This window comes from Scyliorhinus torazame, chromosome 7 (assembly GCF_047496885.1).
Source record: "Scyliorhinus torazame isolate Kashiwa2021f chromosome 7, sScyTor2.1, whole genome shotgun sequence".
Classification (NCBI taxonomy): domain Eukaryota; kingdom Metazoa; phylum Chordata; class Chondrichthyes; order Carcharhiniformes; family Scyliorhinidae; genus Scyliorhinus; species Scyliorhinus torazame.
Window position 1 is genome coordinate 7,403,106 of NC_092713.1, and position 21,383 is coordinate 7,424,488.

At 46.4% G+C, this 21,383-nt stretch overlaps 1 protein-coding gene across 1 annotated transcript in view; it reads left to right on the forward strand.

Annotated features, from left to right (window-relative positions):
* Nucleotides 1-21,383, forward strand: part of erich3 (glutamate-rich 3) — a 129,801-nt gene that overhangs the window by 57,413 nt on the left and 51,005 nt on the right. The window contains exons 9-12 of the mRNA XM_072512836.1: nucleotides 1,349-1,626; nucleotides 6,871-7,086; nucleotides 8,921-9,481; nucleotides 17,864-18,061. Coding sequence (XP_072368937.1) covers nucleotides 1,349-1,626; nucleotides 6,871-7,086; nucleotides 8,921-9,481; nucleotides 17,864-18,061 — 1,253 coding nt within the window. The remainder of the gene's footprint in view (nucleotides 1-1,348; nucleotides 1,627-6,870; nucleotides 7,087-8,920; nucleotides 9,482-17,863; nucleotides 18,062-21,383) is intronic.

Sequence of the window (21,383 nt, forward strand, 5' to 3'; positions counted from 1 at the left end):
CCACCCTATCCAATCCTCTGATCATCTTGTCTGCCTCAATTAAGTCACCTCTTAACCTTCTTCTCTCTAACGGAAACAGCCTCAAATCCCTCAGCCTTTCCTCATAAGATCTTCCCTCCATACCAGGCAACATTCTGGTAAATCTCCTCTGCACCCTTTCCAATGCTTCCACATTCTTCCTATAATGCGGCGACCAGAATTGCACATAATACTCCAAATGCGGCCGCACCAGAATTTTGTACAGCTGCAACATGACCTCATGGCTCCGAAACTCAATCCCTCTACCAATAAAAGCTAACACCGTACGCCTTCTTAACAACCCTCTCAACCTGGGTGGCAACTTTCAGGGATCTATGTACATGGACACCGAGATCTCTCTGCTCATCCACACTGCCAAGAATCTTACCATTAGCCCAGTACTCGGTCTTCCTGTTATTCCTTCCAAGTTACAGAGGGACATAGATAAGCTACAGCGCTGGGCTGAGAGGTGGCAAATGGAGTTTAATGCAGAAAAGTGTGAGGTGATTCTTCCGCACAAAGTGTGAGGTAACATTCTTCCGCACTGTCCACAACTTCACTGACTTTAGTGTCATCTGCAAATTTACTCACCCATCCTTCTACACCCTCCTCCAGGTCATTTATAAAAATGACAAACAGCAGTGGCCCCAAAACAGATCCTTGTGGTACACCACTAGTAACTGGACTCCAGTCTGAACATTTCCCACCACCCTTTGTCTTCTTCCAGCTAGCCAATTTCTGATCCAAACTGCTAAATCACCCTGAATCCCATGCCTCCGTATTTTCTGCAGTAGCCTACCGTGGGGAACCTTATCAAACGCTTTACTGAAATCCATATACACCACATCAACTGCTCTACCCTCATCCACTTGTTTGGTCACCTTCTCAAAGAACTCAATAAGGTTTATGAGGCACAACCTACCCTTCACAAAACCGTGTTGACTATCTCTAATCAAATTATTCCTTTCCAGATGATGATACATCCTATCTCTTATAAACCTTTCCAAGATTTTGCCCACAACAGAAGTAAGGCTCCCTGGTCTATAGTTACTCTACTCCCCTTCTTGAACAAGAGTACGTGCAACATTCTGATCAGGCAGCTGACATTCAGCCCCTCAAGGCTGTGCCATCATTCTTAGGAAATTATTTCCTCTGGTTTGCCGGCGGGTGGGGGGGGAAGTCTAGGACAAGAAGGCATGACCTTAGAATCAGACCCAGGCCAGTTCAGGGATGATCTTATGAAGCACAAAGGGGAGTGGACACACAAAAAACATTTTTTTGATTACCAGATAACGACCTCAGTCTGTTCTGTTCAATCTCTCCTTTCCAGATGTATTATCGCCATGGGTTTAGATAAGAAACCCATACCACCTCCCAAAAGGATGAAGGAAGAAGTGGTGAAGGAAATAAACAAAGAGAAGCTGGAGTTGACGAAAGACAAGGAAAAATTAACAGTACTGAACGCCAGCAAGGAGACCAGCCAGGAGGAAACAATGTCAGCAGATTCCTCAGTTGAAGAGGAGAAAGTGAAGGAAGCAGAGAAAATGCATGAAGATGAGGGGGAAAGTTCACCAACAACCGAGACCCAAGGTGGAGGTTCCAAAGAGGGTTGGTTATTTTTGTGTTTTTGCACAGCAATGAACCGTGAGCGTTACTGGAAGGATTCTCAGCCTGAGATGCTGCGATGTAAATGCTCTTTCTTAATAATAATAATCTTTATTATTGTCACAAGTAGGCTTACATTAACGTTGCAATGAAGTTACTGTGAAAAGCCCCTAGTCGCCACATTCCAGCACCTGTTCGGGTACACTGAGGGAGAATTCAGAATGTCCAATTCACCTAACAAGCACGTCTTTCGGGACTTGTGGGAGGAAACCGGAGCACCCGGAGGAAACCCATGGAGACACGGGGAGAACGTGCAGACTCCGCACAGACAGTGACCCAAGCTGGGAATCGAACCTTGGAACCTGGCGATATGAAGCAACAGTGCTAACCACTGTGCTACCTCAGCCAATGGTTGATTTAGCCTGAGACAGTGGGAGGGTTTTACAAGCTTGTACATGCTGTAAGGATGAGGAAGGGTCACCCACAATCATCGAACCTGATCCCAGTGTTGGATGGCTTACTTGTTCTAATTTATCTTGTTACTTCAAACATCAGAGCTTACACAGATGTAGGTGTAACAATGCTCAGGCCTTTATAGAGAAATTACAGTTCAAAATCCAGTTTTGTGTGCTGAAGTACGATGAGAACGTACAGGACTTCACCCACAACTCCTGCACTGATTCCTTATCGCTGCCCTCAATGCACACGACCACCACGTCACAGACATCATTGACCCATGCAAGTAACATCAAAATAACAACTCGAGGACAGTAAAATGCACCTGACACCTCTCAATTTCTCCCAATCCTTCTGTTGTTTTGGCTCCTTTGTCCTCCAAACTGTACGGTTATATTGCTGTCACAAATCCTTCCATCGTTTTAAGAGTATAAACTCAAACAAACATCATCCAGACCATCGGGGACAAGGCAGAGTGAATTTTACATCTTCTGTCAGTCCCTGACTTGGGAAGATATCCTAGCATTTGACCCAGTTGCACGACCCAGTTCCACAGCACTTGGGGAGAATGGGATCAAAGGCTATGGGGAGAAAGCAGGATTGAGCTATTGAGTTGGATGATCAGCCATGATGGTGATGAATGGCGGAGCAGGCTCGAAGGGCCAAAATGCCTCCTCCTGCTCCGATCTTCTCTGTATCTACGACACAGCCTTTGCTCAGCGGAAAGCTCTTGCAAACAACTGTGCAATGAGACCACAGAGAGCCCAGGTACTCGGGTCCTCTCTGCTCTCAGTCCCACAGGTTCCAGAATTCCAAGCTGGAGCACCTGGTCTCCACTCACTGGGATTGGATGGAGTGGGATCAGAACTCTGTACCTTGTGACTGAGAGGTGGAAATGCCTACCACTGAAAGAAAGGCGTGATCCTATTATTGTGAGGTTAATAATTAATCGACAGACTTATCCATGTGGATCATTCAAAACCACTTGTAAAAACCTGAGCTTGAAAAGGACAAAAGCTTTCTCATTCCCAAGGCACTGGTTGGAGCTTCCCGCTTGTATCTGAATCTCCACAGCTGTACTTAACCTTCTAGTCTGGGACTGTTCAGTACAAGGTTCCACCTGCATGACCCTCAGTTATGCTGTGAGTGGCACCTTGCAAATTTGGTTGCAGGAATCCATGCACAGAGCTCTGGCTGATCGATGACAGGATTATATTACAGTACGAAGTCTTACAACACCAGGTTAAAGTCCAACAGGTTTGTTTTGATGTCACTAGCTTTCGGAGCGCTGCTCCTTCCTCCGAAAGCTAGTGACATCGAAACAAACCTGTTGGACTTTAACCTGGTGTTGTAAGACTTCGTACTGTGCTCACCCCAGTCCAACGCCGGCATCTCCACATCAGGATTATATTAGCATAGAGGGAGGAAATTCAATCCATGGTGTCTGTACTGGCTCTTTGAAAGAGCTATCCAAATAATTCTACTCCACCCCTCTTTCCCTACAGCCCTTTTCCCTACTCCAGTATTTATCCAATTTCCTTCTGAAAGTTAATATTGAATCTGCTTCCACTGCCGTTTGAGGAAGAGAGTTCCACGGCCTTCTTGAGAGGAAAGGATTTCATCTCATCTCTGTCTTAAGTGACTGACCCCTCATCTTTAAACAGTGGCCCGAGTTCCAGGTTCTCCGACAAGAGAAACCATCCTCGCCACATCCACCCTCTTTCAATTAAGTTGCCTCTTATTCTTCTACTCCCAACTGCTCTCTCTGTAAGAGGAATTCCCTACATCCCACATTCTGCTTCTTTCCCAATGATCACAGAATTGTTACGGCGCAGAGGGATGCCATTTGGCACATCGTGTCAGCACTGACTCTCAAAACGAACATCCACAATCATCTGTGTCCTCTGCTTTCTGACCCTCCCACCAGTGCAAACTATTTCTCCCTATCCACTCTCTCAAAACCCCACATAATGTTTAACTTGAACTTGCTCTGCAATAAGGGGAACAATCCAGCTTGGATTGGATTGGATTTGTTTATTGTCACGTGTACCTAGGTACAGTGAAAAGTATTTTCAGATACATTAAGTACATGGGAAGAAAAGGGAATAAAGGAAAATACATAATAGGGCAACACAAGGAACTATGTAACTACATAAACACCGGCATCGGGTGAAGCATACAGGGTGTAGTGTTAATGAGGTCAGTCCATAACAGGGTCATTTAGGAGTCTGGTGACAGTGGGGAAGAAGCTGTTTTTGAGTCTGTTCGTGCGTGTTCTCAGACTTCTGTATCTCCTGCCCGATGGAAGAAGTTGGAAGAGTGAGTAAGCCGGGTGGGAGGGGTCTTTGATTATGCTGCCCGCTTTCCCCAGGCAGCGGGAGGTGTAGATGAAGTCAATGGATGGGAGGCAGGTTCGTGTGATGGGCTAGGCGGTGTTCACGACTCTGAGGTTTCTTGCGGTCCTGGGCCGAGCAGTTGCCATACCAGGCTGTGATGCAGCCCGATCGGATGCTTTCTATGGTGCATCTGTAAAAGTTGGTCAGAGTTGATGTGGACATGCCGAATTTCCTTAGTTTCCTGAGGAAGTATAGGCGCTGTTGTGTTTTTGGTGGTAGCGTTGACGTGGGTGGACCAGGACAGATTTTTGGAGATGTGCACCCCTAGGAATTTGAAGCTGCTAACCATCTCCACCTCGACCCCGTTGATGCTGACAGGGGTGTGTACAGTACTTTGCTTCCTGAAGTCAATGACCAGCTCTTTAGTTCTGCTGGCATTGAGGGAGAGATTGTTGTCGCTACACCACTCCACCAGGTTCTCTATCTCCCTCCTGTATTCTGACTCGTCGTTATTCGAGATCTGGCCCACTATGGTCGTATCGTCAGCAAACTGGGGCTTCTTCACTCTCTTCACATAACCGAGGGCCACAGCAGTGATTTAAAAAGGGTTTAACATAACTTCTTTGCCTCTTTTTGTCCAGCATCCTGTACCCCCATTTTGACTAAAGGAATCAAAAAGACGTTTTTGAAAAAAGAATTAACTATCAAAGGAGACCTGATGAAGGTCTTTAAAATTCTGGGTTGGATGGGATAGATGTGGAGAAAATGTTTCCCCTTGGAAGAGAATTCAAAACAAGGGGATATAAAAATAATACATCCAACAGAGAAATAAGGAGACATTTCTTTATTCAGCGAATGGTTGGAATATGGAATGTACTGCAGGAAATGGTTCTGGTAAATACTTAGATCATTTCAAAAGGAAACTGGAAATGTATATGAGAGAGCTGGGGAAGAAATTGAAAGACTGAGGCAAGTGATGATCTTAATGTGACCGTACGTCTCAGTGATTACACACATTGATCAGCAGGGACCCGTTCTCTACAAACAAAAAATGTTCAGGCCTTGGACCTTTTTTTCAATTATCTGAAAGCTGTGGGAGCTTAAAGTTCTCCATTGCTTTCTCCATGATAGCAGCTCGGCCAATCAGAACAAAGAACAAAGAAACGTACAGCACAGGAACAGGCCCTTCGGCCCTCCAAGCCCGTGCCGTCCATGCTGCCCGACTAAACTACAATCTTCTACACTTCCTGGGTCCGTATCCCTCTATTCCCATCCTATTCATGTATTTGTCAAAATGCCCCTTAAACGTCACTATCATCTGTGCTTATACCACCTCCACCGTGTAAAAAAACTTGCCTCGTACATCTCCTCTAAACCTTGCCCCTCACACCTTAAACCTAGGCCCCCGAGTAATTGACCCCTCTACCCTGGGGAAAAGCTCAGACTATCCACTCTGTCTATGCCCCTCATAATTTTGTATACCTCTATCAGGTCGCCCCTCAACCTCCTTCGTTCCAGTGAGAACAAACCGAGTTTATTCAACCGCTCCTCATAGCTAATGCCCTCCATACCAGGCAACATCCTGGTAAATCTCTTCTGCACCCTCTCTAAAGCCTCCACATCCTTCTGGTAGTGTGGCGACCAGAATTGAACACTATACTCCAAATGTGGCCTAACTAAGGTTCTGTACAGCTGCAACATGACTTGCCAATTTTTATACTCAGTGCCCCGGCCAATGAAGGCAAGCATACCGTATGCCTTCTTGACTACCTTCTCCACCTGTGTTGCCCCTTTCAGTGACCTGTGGACCTGTACTCCTAGATCTCTCTGACTGTCAATACTCTTGAGGTTTCTACCATTCACTGTATATTCCCTACCTGCATTAGACCTTCCAAAATGCATTACCTCACATTTGTCCGGATTAAACTCCATCTGCCATCTCTCCGCCCAAGTTTCCAAACGATCTAAATCCTGCTGTATCCTCTGACAGTCCTCATCGCTATCCACAATTCCACCAACCTTTGTGTCGTCTGCAAACTTACTAATCAGACCAGTTACATTTTCCTCCAAATCATTTCTATATACTATGAACAGCAAAGGTCCCTGCGGAAGACCACTAGTCACAACCCTCCAATCAGAAAAGCATCCTTCCATTGCTACTCTCTGCCTTCAGAGTCAATTTGTTAACCAATCAGTGTCTTTTCCTCCTGTATTATAAATTGTTGTGGTCGTTTGAAATTTGGCATTCTTGTGTTTGCCCTGATGAGTGCACGATGAAAACTTCAGAATCATGTCTCTCTTTTCAGCGATATTTAACACAACCCTGTGTTCCCAGACTAATGTTGCCCATTCCCGATAATTCAACAGACCCTGTGTTTAACAGTGAACTTTGGAAGATTTTAGTGCCAGATTTCCACGACAAACTCACAATTGTAAATCTTAATCCATTTATCAGAGTATGACGATGATTTTGAAGAGGAGGAAGAGAAGACAAGTGAGGAGGCAGACAAAAAGGGCGAGGGAAGGCTCCAGAGTGGGGAAAAGCCATCTGCAATGCCGGAGGAGAGATGGAGCTCAGACGATGCAAAGCGGAGCCAGAAGTCGGATGTTCAGGATGAGGGATCGATGAGCGAGGAAGAAAGCAGCAGCTCTTCAGATAGTGAAAGTGAAGGTAAGCGAGGTTTGTATTTGTTTTCCTGTTGTTCGGGTCATGACATAGCAGTGACAATCAGGCCAGAGTCTAGGAATTCTGCTGTGAGTAACTCACCCCCCCCCCCCCCCCCCCCCCCGGAGTCCCCAAAGACTGTCCACAAGACACAAGTCAGGAGTGAGATGGAATACTCTCTGCTCATGTATCATCATTGAAGAAGCTCAACATCACCCAGGGCAAAGTAGCCCCACTTGATTGGTACTCAATTCACCACCATCAACATCCACTCCCTCCACCACTGATGCACAGTGGCAACCGTGTGTACCATTGACATGATGCACTGCAGTAACTCCCCAAGGCTTCTTCTACTGTACCTCCCAAACCATGGCTTCTATCATGGGAAAACTGGGATTACCACCACCTGCAAGTTCCCCTCCCAGTCATACACCATTCTGACTTGGAAATATGTCACCGTTCTTCACTGTGTCAAAATCCTGGAATTCCCTCCCTATCTTCACAGCGGGTGTGCCTACACCTCAGGGACTGCAGCAGTTCAAGAAGGCAGCTTACCACCACCTTCCCAAGGGCAGCTAGGGAAGGGCAATAAATGCTGACCTAACCCAGCGAAGCCCACACACCCTGAAAGAATAAAGGAAACCGTTGTCCGGTTTGCAGGCTGTGGTTGGTGGGACATCGTGAGGATCAATGCCGGGCTCGCTGCTGTTCCCAATCAATATCAACGTGGGATCCAAATGTAACATTTCCACGTTTGTCGATGACGCAAAACTAGATGAACCAGAGTTATGAGGGGAATACAAACGAGACTTCAAGGGGATTTAGAAGTTGGAAAATAATGTGGAAAAATGTGAAGTTATCCAGTTTGGTAGGACAATCGGAAATACAGAGTATTTCTTCAATGTTGTAAGTTTGGGAAGTGTTGATGTCTAAAGGGACCGGTCTGTCCTTGTTCGTGACTTACTGAAAGCTAACACGCAAGTGCAGCAAGCAATTAGGAAGGCAAATGTTATGTTGGTCTTTCCTACAAAAGGATTTGAGTGCAGGATTAATGACATTTTTCTGCAATTGTATAAAACCTTGGTGAGACTGCACCTGGAGTATTGTGTACAATTGTAGCCCCCTTACCTAACAAAGGACACACTTGCCATAGAGACAAGGTTTTCATCAGACTGATTGCTGGGATGCTGGGACTGCCGTATGAGGAGAGATTGATGCAACGGGACCTGTATTCTCTCACATTTCGAAGAATGAGAAGTGATCTCATTGAAACTTACAACAATCTCACAGGGCCCGACAGGGTAGATGCAGTTGGATGTTTCCCCTGGCGGAGGGGGAACTTGTCAATAACCAGGGAACACAGTCTCCCAATAGGGAACAGGCCATTTGGAACTGAGATGAGGAGCAGTCTTCTCACTGAGAGAATGGTGAATCTGTGGAATTCAGAACCCAGGGGCACTCTGTCACTGGGTATGTTGTAAATAAAGATTGATAGATTTCTAGACAGTGATGTCGGGAAACTATGGAAAAAAGGTGATGAAGTTGAAGACCAACCACGATCTAGTTGAATGGTGGAGCAGGGTCCTGTTCCTTTTCCCTGTGTTTCTTATGTATCAACTCAAATGTGGTTCTGCCTTAAAGATGCTGCTTGAAATCTGACCCTCTGATGAACCCTTTTTACTGACCTGTCCGTTTGTGGGTTATGTCACATTCTGTCTGGTGTATGAAGGTGTGAAACACTTTGGGATGTTGCACTATGTCAAAGGGAGTTTTTAAATCTAAGTTGTGTCCTTTAAAGCATTGAATGATGTGCAATATTTTTCTCCATTTGCCTGAGCAGGTGGATTGCCACGGTCGCCAGCATCATTCCGAAGCTCATCTTACTCCCCAAGAAGTAGTGAGGACTCTGATGCTGAAAGGCCGGAGGGGGATGTCACTGATGACGAAGAGGAGCACAAAATCATCGTTGTAAAAGACGGCGGCGACCCCGCAACTGCCAGGACACCAGGAGTAGCCCCTGGAAAGGCAACACCGGACAGCGGTGAGGTGACAGCTGTCAATAATGAGGCGGGGGAGGATGAGAAAGTCACAGAAGGGGGGGTCTTGCTTGAGGGAGCAGAAGGTGCTGAGGAGGAAATCGTCCAGGCTCCAGTGAGAGAGGATCAATCTCCGCAGGGAGTGGGTGGAGACACTGAAGAAAAAGCTGTGACCGATAAAGAGATTGAATCCAGAGTGGAGGCGAATGACAAACCTGAGAAGAACAACAAAGAGGTTGTAGAAACAGGTGGAGAAGCTTTAATAACGGTGGACATTCACGACATACACTCCAAAGACGTAGCGTTGAGGGGTAGTGAGGTGAACATTAGTGCTACGGAACTCTCTGTGCTTGGGAGATCTGTTGGTGAGTAAGAGCAGACTCCCGAGTGCTGCCTCCTTCATGCATGTTCTGTCTCAGCTCCCTTTTAGTTGCAGTGTTGACCTTGGCTGCATTTCCACAACAGAAAAAAACAGCTCTGAAGAGATGCAGTTACAATCTGTCAATTAAAGCTGTGGTGCACGGAGTGTTTAGTCTTCCCTGTGTGTGCTTTAATGGAGAACAAATCCACTGGGTTTGCAACAATTTGAGCTAAACATGATCAACATTTTTGTGAGTGTTTGTGTAAAGGGCTGTGGTGAATCTCATAGAAAGTGCATCAGTGCTCAATTGGTATCACAGAGCGGACAGCACAGACACAGGCCATTTGGCCCAATTGGTCATGAAACCCCTACAGTGCAGAAGGAGACCATTCAGCCCATCAGGTCTGCACCGGCCCCCTGAAAGAGCGCCCTACCTGGACCTGTTCCCCCGCCCTATCCCCATAACCCAGGAACCTCACCTAATTTTTGGACCGTAAGGGACAATTTAGCACGGCCAATCCACCTAACCTGCACATCTTTGGACTGTGGGAGTAAACCGGAGCACCCGAAGGAAACCCACGAAACAACGGGGAGGACGTGCAGACTCCGCACAGATGGTCACACACAAGGCCGGAATTGAACCCGGATCCCTGGCACTGTGAGGTAGCAGTGCTGACCACTGCGCCACCGTGCTGCCCTCAAAGGCAAGGTTCCACCGAGATCCTCCTCATCGGCATCTCCATTTAATCCTATCAGTGTATCTTTGTATTCCTTTTCTTTCAGTTCTAGTATCATGCCGGTGAATTCTATTGCACCTTCTCCACTGCAATTATGTCCTGTTTGTAAAATGGAGATGAGAATTGTCCTAACCTTCTATTCCTATCTGCCTCATTTCTATACCTCGATTTCCCTTGAGATATGGTGTGAGATATTGGGGTATAAATTTACCTTTGGTGATGATGCAGAGTAGGTGGCTCTGTGGTATTGTCACTGGACGAATCCAGAGGCCCAGGCTAAAGCTCTGGGATGAGGGTTCAAATCCTATCACAGCAGCCAGTGGAATTTTAATTCGGTCAATAACATCTATGGATTTGAAAGCTATTCTTGGTAATGATCACCATGAAACTGTCATTGATTGTTGTAAAAGCCCATCCGGGTTCACAAAGGCCTTCACAGCAAGCGGATTCGAGTACAGGAGCAGGGATGTCTTGCCGCAATTCTACAGGTGAGGCCACACCTGGAGTATTGTGGGCAGTTTTGGTCTGGTTATCTGGGGAAGGATGTTCTTGCTATGGAGGGAGAGCAGCGAAGGTTTACCAGGCTGATTCCTGGGATGGCGGGACTGACATAGGAGAAGAGATTGAGTCTATTAGGATTGTATTCGCTGGAGTTCAGAAGGATGAAGGGGGGATCTCATTGAAACTTACAGGATACTGCGAGGCCTGGATAGAGTGCACATGGAGAGGATATTTCCACTTGTAGGAGAAACTAGAACCTGAGGACACGGCCACAGTCTGAAGGAACGAACCTTTAAAACAGAGCGGAGGGGGAATTTCTTCAGCTAGAGGGTGGTGAATCTGTGGAACTCTTTGCTGCAGAAGGCTGTGGAGGCCAATTCACTGAGTGTCTTTAAGACCGAGATAGATAGGTTCTTGATTAATAAGGGATCAGGGGTTATGGGGAGAAGGCAGGAGAATGGGGATGAAAAAATATCAGCCATGATTGAATGGCGGAGCAGACTCGATGGGCCGAGTGGCCTAATTCTGCTCCTTTGTCTTTATGGTCTTATGGACTAGACCACCAGGTAGATGCAAGAAGGATGTTCCCGATGGGGGGGGGGGGGTGGTGTCCAGGACCAGGGGGCACAGTCTGAGGATATGGGGTAGACCATTTCGGACAGAGATGAGGAGACATTCCTTCACCCAGAGAGTGGTCGGCCTGTGGAATTCATTACCACAGGAAGTGGTTGAGGCCAAAACATGGTATGTTTTCCAGAAGCAGTTAGATAGAGAACTTTGGGCGAAGGGGATCAAAGGATGTGGGGGGAATGCAGGTTTAGGCTTTGAGTTGGATGATCAGCCACGATCATATTGAATGGCGAGCAGCCTCGAAGGGCCAAATGGCCTCTTCCTGCTCCTAATTTCTATGTTTCTAAGGAGTTGAGCTTTTTTAAAACCAGGTTTAACAACTACATCAAAATTATCCTTTCTCTTTCCCACTCTCCCTCTCTTATCTCCCTGTCTCTTTCCCCCTCTCATCTTTCCCTCACTTTTCCTCTTCCCCTCTCTCCTCTCTTGCTGTCTTCCATTCTTTCTCCTCCCACTTCCTCCACTCACTTTTTACTCTCCCTGCTTCAACCCGTCTCCACATTTGGAACACTCTCTCCATACTCCTCCGCCTTGCTGCATTTCCATCAGAGAACGTAGTGATTTTGAACTCTCTTTCCGGCATCGGGACATATTCTCCTTTATCCTGATCAAAGCCACCCCCAATCCCTCTGCTTTGTGCTGCCTTTGCTATGTCGAAGATGGTGCATGAAAGTCCAAATTATTACCTCCAATCCAAAACTCTTCAGCTGGACTGAGAAACCACTGTGAGGGCCCAATAAGGTTCCCAAGTAAGAAGGGCTTGGGGGTCAAAAGAATGGTGTTTGAAGGAGCAAGGATCAGTCTGGGGTTCGACAGCTATAACTTACATCTCCACCAATATAACCAGGGCACACTGGTGGAAGGGCTGGCCTTAACAGCATCTGGATATCGAAGGGTGTGGCTGGAGATTTCAGCAGCAAGTGAGGAGAGACTGTACTCTGGCACCGTGCTGGTCTTGATTTGAAATTGCAGCATCTGGAAAGCTCCGTTTCTATAAGATAACCACAGCTACATTTTACATTTACTTTGAATGATATGAGACTGTATTCAAAGCAGGTGCATTGTGCCATCTGTCTGCCGTATCCTCATTGATATGCTTTGCTTTTCCTCTCATCAATCCAGTTTGTGATGTATTGATGATTCCCTTCTGTTTTAATTTGTTTGCATTTGTGTAAAAGTGTTAAAGAGGATCCTGTCACCCATCAAGCGATTGTAGAGCTGAACCTCCATTATCTAATCTGATGGATTCGAGGGAAATTTCCATTGCCCCATTGGTTGATGTTCTGCAGTGGCGATGATTACAAATCCAGAGGTGGTGAGTTCAAATGCCACGAGAGGTCAAGCTGCGACCTGAGATCAATGCGATCTGGTAACTTGTGGGTTAACTGGCACCGTGGCAAGATGGCCGAGGTTGCCTAATGCCCTTCAGGGAACAGAGCTGGCCACCCTCACCAGGTCTGGCCTAATGTCACTCTAGCCCCTGCCCTTAACGATGCCCTAAAAATTCAAACTGGCCAAGGTGCACCCCCCACCACCTTTCCACTGGGCACCGAGAGGGGTGGGCAGTAATGACCAGCTTTATCCGCGACACCCATGTTCTGAGAACGGATACGTAAGAGACAAATGCAGAGTTTGCAGATTCTGGACTCCCGCAGATTGGGGTGACTGCAACACATTCGACTCGGGAACAAACCGTTTTATTGTTTGATAAGGGGAAACGCAGAAAAAGCTTCTGACAAAATGAGACACAGTCTCACGCAAAACCCTGACCCTGGGGTAGCACTGATGGATAATTGGAATGGATAAAGGTGGTTCTGCACTGTGTGTAGCGTGTGCGTGTGTGTAGATATGTAGATAGTTCTTACCTATTACAATTATTGTCTTATTCAAGGTTCATTGTATTTTGGTTATTTCTGATGCAGCAATAAATGTGAACTCTGGGTAGAAGTGAATGAAGTTACAGCCTCTTTAATATGCAAACGCTCTCATTATTGAGAGACATGAGAAGGTACTCGTGTTGGGATAGTTCAAAATATTCTTGGAAGCTTGCAGACATTCTGCCCCCCCACCCCGGCCCATTTCTCAGAACAATCAGAGGAGGAGGAGACTATTCAGCCCCTCAAATCTGCTATACTGTTCAATTAGATCATAGCTGATCTATACCTGAAGTCTGTTGAGTTGCCTTTTCTCCAGATCCCTCAGCCTTACCCAATACAAATGTCTGTCTGTCTTCAATGTGCCTGCATGTGTAGACTGTGAGGGAGAGCGCTCCACATTTCCCCTGCCCTTTGTGTGAGGAAGTACTTCCTGAAATCACCCCAAAACTGCCTGGCTCAAATGTTAAGGTTCTGATAGAACATAGAACATAGAACAATACAGCGCAGTACAGGCCCTTCGGCCCACGATGTTGCACCGAAACAAAAGCCATCTAACCTACACTATGCCATTATCATCCATATGTTTATCCAATAAACTTTTAAATGCCCTCAATGTTGGCGAGTTCACTACTGTAGCAGGTAGGGCATTCCACGGCCTCACTACTCTTTGCGTAAAGAACCTACCTCTGACCTCTGTCCTATATCTATTACCCCTCAGTTTAAAGTTATGTCCCCTCGTGCCAGCCATATCCATCCGCGGGAGAAGGCTCTCACTGTCCACCCTATCCAACCCCCTGATCATTTTGTATGCCTCTATTAAGTCTCCTCTTAACCTTCTTCTCTCCAACGAAAACAACCTCAAGTCCGTCAGCCTTTCCTCATAAGATTTTCCCTCCATACCAGGCAACATCCTGGTAAATCTCCTCTGCACCCGCTCCAAAGTCTCCACGTCCTTCCTATAATGCGGTGACCAGAACTGTACGCAATACTCCAAATGCGGCCGGACCAGAGTTCTGTACAGCTGCAACATGACCTCCCGACTCCGGAACTCAATCCCTCTACCAATAAAGGCCAACACTCCATAGGCCTTCTTCACAACCCTATCAACCTGGGTGGCAACTTTCAGGGATCTATGTACATGGACACCTAGATCCCTCTGCTCAGCCACACTTTCAAGAACTTTACCATTAGCCAAATATTCCGCATTCCTGTTATTCCTTCCAAAGTGAATCACCTCACACTTCTCTACATTAAACTCCATTTGCCACCTCTCAGCCCAGCTCTGCAGCTTATCTATATCCCTCTGTAACCTGCTACATCCTTCCACACTATCGACAACACCACCGACTTTAGTATCATCTGCAAATTTACTCACCCACCCTTCTGTGCCTTCCTCTAGGTCATTGATAAAAATGACAAACAGCAACGGCCCCAGAACAGATCCTTGTGGTACTCCACTTGTGACTGTACTCCATTCTGAACATTTCCCATCAACCACCACCCTCTGTCTTCTTTCAGCTAGCCAATTTCTGATCCACATCTCTAAATCACCCTTAATCCCCAGCCTCCGTATTTTTTGCAATAGCCTACCGTGGGGAACCTTATCAAACGCTTTGCTGAAATCCATATACACCACATCAACTGCTCTACCCTCGTCTACCTGTTCAGTCACCTTCTCAAAGAACTCAATAAGGTTTGTGAGGCATGACCTACCCTTCACAAAGCCATGCTGACTATCCCTGATCATATCATTCCGATCTAGATGATTATAAATCTTGTCCCTTATAATCCCCTCCAAGACTTTACCCACTACAGACGTGAGGCTCACCGGTCTATAGTTGCCGGGGTTGTCTCTGCTCCCCTTTTTGAACAAAGGGACCACATTTGCTGTCCTCCAGTCCTCTGGCACTATTCCTGTAGCCAATGATGACATAAAAATCAAAGCCAAAGGTCCAGCAATCTCTTCCCTGGCCTCCCATAGAATCCTAGGATAAATCCCATCAGGTCCCGGGGACTTATCTATTTTCAGCCTGTCCAGAATTGCCAACACCTCTTCCCTACGTACCTCAATGCCATCTATTCTATTAGCCTGGGGCTCAGCATTCTCCTCCACAACATTATCTTTTTCCTGAGTGAATACTGACGAAAAATATTCATTTAGTATCTCGCCTATCTCTTCAGACTCCACACACAATTTCCCATCCCTGTCCTTGACTGGTCCTACTCTTTCCCTAGTCATTCGCTTATTCCTGACAATAGGGGTGATCTCTTGTTTTGATCTCCCACTACCATATTTCTACACCTTTAATCGTTTTATGCACCTCAATTAGATCACCCCTTAAACTTCTATATTTAGAGAACACAATCTTAGTCAATGTCTTCCTAATGTAATCCTTTTAGCCCTGGTATCATTCTCATGAATCAATATTGCACTCACCCCAAGGTCAGTGTAATTCCCAGAACTGAACACAGTTACTCCAGATGGGGTGTTTCCTCTGTACTGATGTTACTGATTCCCGTGGGAGCCTCACTGAAATAGGAACTCCACAGCAACTCACCAGGGCTCCTTCGACAGCACCTTCCAAACCCACAACCTCTACCATCTAGAAGGACCAGGGCAGTAGACGCCTGCCAATACCACCACCTGGAGGTTCCCCTCCAAGTCGCTCACCATCCGGACTGGGAATATATAGGCCGCTCGTTCACTGTTGCTGGATCAAAATCCTGGAACTGCCTCCCTAACAACACTGTGGGTGTACCTACACCACATGGACTCTAGCGGATCAGGAAGACAGCTCACCACCATGTTCCCAAGGACAATTGGAGATGGGCAATAAATGCTGCCCTAGCCAATGACGCCCACATCTCGAGAACAGATAAACAATAGTCTTCAAGCATTAATCAGGCGATGAGTGACAACAGATTATTTGAGAATGAAGTAAGGGCAGTGTGGGTGGGGTGGGTAATCACTCGAGCTGAACCCAGACCCCACTGTCAAGATGTGGATAATAGTCGGTAAGTGAGGAGCTTCCTCCTCGCATTACGTAGTCACCGATTGGAACATCGAACTCTGGGCTCCACACTTTAGGGAGGATGTTGAGGCCTTGGAGAGGGTGCGGAGGAGATTTACTGGAATGGGAGCAGGGATGAGGGATTTCAGTTAATGTGGAGAGACTGGAGAAGCTGGGATCGTTCTCCTTGGAGCAGAGAAGGTTCAGAGGAGATTGAATCGAGGGGTTCAAAATCAGCAAGAGTTTTGATGGAGTAAATGAGGAGAAAATGTCTCCAGTGACAGGAGGGAGGGTAACCAGAGAGACACAGATTGAAGAGAATCGGGAAAAGAAGCAGAGGGGGAGATGAGGAGAATGTTTTTTACACAGCGAGTTGTTGTGAGGCAGAGGGGGAGATGAGGAGGATGTTTTTTACACAGCGAGTTGTTGTGAGGCAGAGGGGGAGATGAGGAGGATGTTTTTTACACAGCGAGTTGTTGTGAGGCAGAGGGGGAGATGAGGAGAATGTTTTTTACACAGCGAGTTGTTGTGAGGCAGAGGGGGAGATGAGGAGGATGTTTTTTACACAGCGAGTTGTTGTGAGGCAGAGGGGGAGATGAGGAGGATGTTTTTTACACAGCGAGTTGTGAGGCAGAGGGGGAGATGAGAATGTTTTTTACACAGCGAGTTGTTGTGAGGCAGAGGGGGAGATGAGGAGGGTGTTTTTTACACAGCGAGTTGTTGTGAGGCAGAGGGGGAGATGAGGAAAATGTTTTTTACACAGCGAGTTGTTGTGAGGCAGAAGGGGAGATGAGGAGGATTTTTTTACACAGCGAGTTGTTGTGAGGCAGAGGGGGAGATGAGGAGGATGTTTTTTACACAGCGAGTTGTTGTGATCTGGAAGGTGCTGCCTGAAAGGGCGGTGGAAGCAGATTCAACAATAACTTTCAAAAGGGAACTGGATAAATATTGGAAAAGGAAAAAATAATTGCAGGCTGTGGGGCAAGAGCAGGATAGCAAAGAGCAGACATGGGCACGATGGATCGAATGGTCGCCTTCTGTGCTCTCTGAATCCATTCGTCCAATTTGCAGCAAAGGTTACTGACCTTTTTATTTGCTCTCTGCTTTAATTTACTCAGATCCCTGCATGCTGTGAGACTGAGCAAGTGGGCAATGTACTGCTCCGCTGCCGCTTTTGTGATTGCTGCATGTCTGAAGCATGGCCTGCATTTACTGATGTGCTAAAGTGTTGTCATGTATCACTTCAGTGTCCCAAACCTCTTCACCTCTACCTCCATCTTTAAGATGCTCCTTAAATCCGACATCATTAACCAAGCGTTTGGTCACCTATTCAAATAATATCTCCTCACGTGGCTCCAGCTTGGTAACACCCATGGGATGTTTTTCCGCGTTAAATGTTTTATATACATGGGAACTATTCACTTGAGTGGTGTGACACTGTTTGATGATGTACAGGTGAAAGGTCCATATTGTTGTTGAAACTCTTGTAAACCACGACAAGTATTGGCTGCCGTTTCTAACCTCCGTATTTGCATTGTTTTTGTGATTCCATTTGCGATTTCCGCTACCCCGCCTTCGCTGTCCGCTGCTCTGACTGGTTCGTGCTCCTTCTGCGGAATTGACGTCTCAGCCCCTCCCATGCTCCCAGCCTCTGTGCCACTCCCAATTTCAGAGTGTAAGTCTGTTCAGGAGAAAATTGCAGATGCCATTAAAGAGGAAGAACATTGTAATTCGGAACCAGAGCCCAGTGATTCCAGTACTGAGGAGGAGGAGGACGAGATGGCAAGCGGGGATGATATGGAGAAAGCACTCACACAAAATCAGGAGAGTAAGTTACACACTTTCCCTTACATGCATAGGATCACATTACATACAGCTAAATTATTCAGCAAAGTTATGATTGAGGAAAGGAAAGAACTTGCATTGATACAGCAACATTTTACCACTTAAGTAGCCACTATTGTCTTGTAGGGAAATAGGACAAGCAATATTTGCGCAGTAAGATCCCAATAATCACAAAGTGGTAATGATTAGATATTCCATTTCTTTAGTGATGTTGGTTGAGAGACAAATATTACTTTGAAAACACTGGCCATGGATTCACCTTCTCGTCAAAATGGTACCATGGTAACCTCTCCTGTCGACCTGAGAGGGAAGTTAGGCTGTGCAAGAACCCTCAAAGCTGACGACTAAATTTATGGTTTACAACTCAATCCTTTCATTGTTTTTGGCCAAATCTTTGACACATTCAATGTCTTTTTAAGCAGCGGACATGCAGGGAAAGAAACCATGTTACACAGAGTTTCCCTGCATTTAGGGGGAACTTCCATTGATCCTTTCAATGCTGACTCCACAAATTGTCCAAAGAGTGCTCAGGATCTTCGAAGCTCCCTGGTCACAAACACAGAGTCATTGCTAATTCATTGTGGATGACAAGTGTACGACAGGAACTTTAGAAATGAGAGTTCCGACACGACTTCCAGATGGCCAATGTGGTAACCATTAAGCATGGGACTGATCCCATCAATAAGCAGACAGACACACATCTCACATCTCGAAAGTAACTTCTCACGTTAAACTAGGTATTCTGGGAATGCACACTTTAAACATGTTCAGTATCTGAGCTGCAGTAAAAAATTACAAGATAGAAAGAAAAATCCTATGAGATTAAACCAAATCCTAGAAAAACATAGATATGTAAATATAAGGATATTTTAGAATTTCTACAATTCAGTGTTTAATCTGAGACAGCCCATCCTCCACTGCAGCACTCCCTCAGTACTGACCCTCTGACAGTGCAGCACTCCCTCAGTACTGACCCTCTGACAGTGCAGCACTCCCTCAGTACTGACCCTCTGACAGTGCAGCACTCCCTCAGTACTGACCCTCTGACTGTGCAGCACTCCCTCAGTACTGACCCCCTGACAGTGCAGCACTCCCTCAGTACTGACCCTCTGACAGTGCAGCACTCCCTCAGTACTGACCCTCTGACAGTGCAGCACTCCCTCAGTACTGACCCTCTGACAGTGCAGCACTCCCTCAGTACTGACCCTCTGACAGTGCAGCACTCCCTCAGTACTGACCCTCTGACAGTGCAGCACTCCCTCAGTACTGACCCTCTGACAGTGCAGCACTCCCTCAGTACTGACCCTCTGACAGTAGCACTCTCTTAGGAAGAAAGGAACTGGAAGAAGTCCCTCAATCCTGTTGTAAGCATTGGGCGTCACGGTAGCACAGTGGGTAGCACTATTGTTTCACAGCGCCAGGGTCCCAGGTTCGATTCCCCGCTGGGTCACTGTCTGTGCGGTGTCTGCACGTTCTCCCCCGTGTCTGCGTGGGTTTCCTCCAGGTGCTCCGGTTTCCTCCCACAAGCTCTTTAAAGACATGCTGTTAGGTAATTTGAACATACTGAATTCCCCCTCTGTGTACCGAACAGGCGCCGGAGTGTGGCGACTAGGGGCTTTTCACAGTAACGTCATTGCAGTGTAAATGTCAGCTCACTTGTGACAATACAGATTATTATTATTATAAGCTTATTACTGATCCGTGACCTCGCTCCAAATAGTTGCTTTTGCTTCTTTCCCCTAAATACCTTTGCTGAACAAAACTCTGGCAATCACAAGGTTTAAAATTTAACATTTGATCTCCCGTCAATTGCCATTTGAGGAGGAGAGTTCCAGACTTTTTTTGCACAAAGAAATGGTTTGGAACTTGAATCCTGAAAAGCATAGCTCTTAGATCAGTGATGGGGAAAGCAGAGCTCTTAGATCAGTTGAATCTATGTCCCCTGGGTCTAGAATTCGCCACCAAGGGAAACAATTTTATCCTGCCCCCTCTATCTCTTCCCCTCATAATTTTGAACACCTCAATTAAGTCACCCTTCAGCCTTCTTTTGTTCCAAGGAAAATAACCCCAATCAGTACAATCTCCTCGTAGCTGCACTTTTCCAGCCCTGGCAACATTCTTGTAAACCTCCTCTGCACTCTCTCCGGAGCAATAACGTCCTTCCTGTAATGTGATGACCAGAACTGCCCACAATACTCCAGTTGTGGCCTCACCAGTGTTTTATACTATTAATAATAATCGCTTATTGTCACAAGTAGGCATCAATGAAGTTACTGTGAAAAGCCCCTACATTGTATCCAACATTTATATCCTTACTTTTATATTCTATACCTCTGCCAATGAAGGAGAGCATTCCAAATGCTTTCTTTACAATCTTGTCTATTTGAACTGCTGCCTTCAGGGACTTGTGTACTTGTACACCAAGATCTCTCACTTCATCTACCGCCTTGGTATATTCCCATTTATTGTGTACTCCCTATAACTGTTTGACCTCCCTAAATGCTGACCTCACACTTCTCTGTGTTAAATTCCACCTGCCACTTTATCGCCCAGGCCACCAACCCATCTGTATCATTCTGGAGATTGTAGCTATCCTCTGCACTGTCCACCTCTCGACCAACCTTTGTGACGTCTGCAAATTTCCCAATTGTGCCCCTCCACGTTCACGTTCAAATTGTTAATATATACCACAGTCAGGGTCCCAACACCAAGCCTTGTGGGACACCACTTGAAACAACTTTGTTTCCTGTTACTAAGCCAACTTTTTATCCAGTTTGCCACATTGCCCTGTATCCCATGGGCTTTCACATTCTTGACCAATCTGCCAATTTGTGGGACATGTACGCCACATCCACTGCACTACCTTCATCAACCCTTCTTGTCACTTCCTCAAAGAATTTAATTTGATTTGTGAGGCAAGACCTTTTAATAAACCCAAGCTCTAACCAATCATTGATACTAATGGTCATCCAAGATCCCCCACCCCTTCCCATCGCTCGGATCTCCAGGCCTTGCTGTGTATTCACCACACCCTCTGACCTTTCTTCTCTGAGACTGAACGTGCTGTGTTCAGCAAAGGACACAGCCTCACGCCCTTACGCCCCCACCTCAATGACTTTCAGGCTCGACCACTATGCTGAACATTTCTTCCGCCGCCCTCGTCTCTGTGCTCACTTCTTCGGGCAGGAGTACCCCTCAGCCATTAAACAGATCCTTTTACCCACCTCCAGCATTCTTCCTCGACCTGGACCCCCCCTACCCCCCCTGCTCTGGCTGCTTACCTGCTCTTCATCTTTTAATTCAGA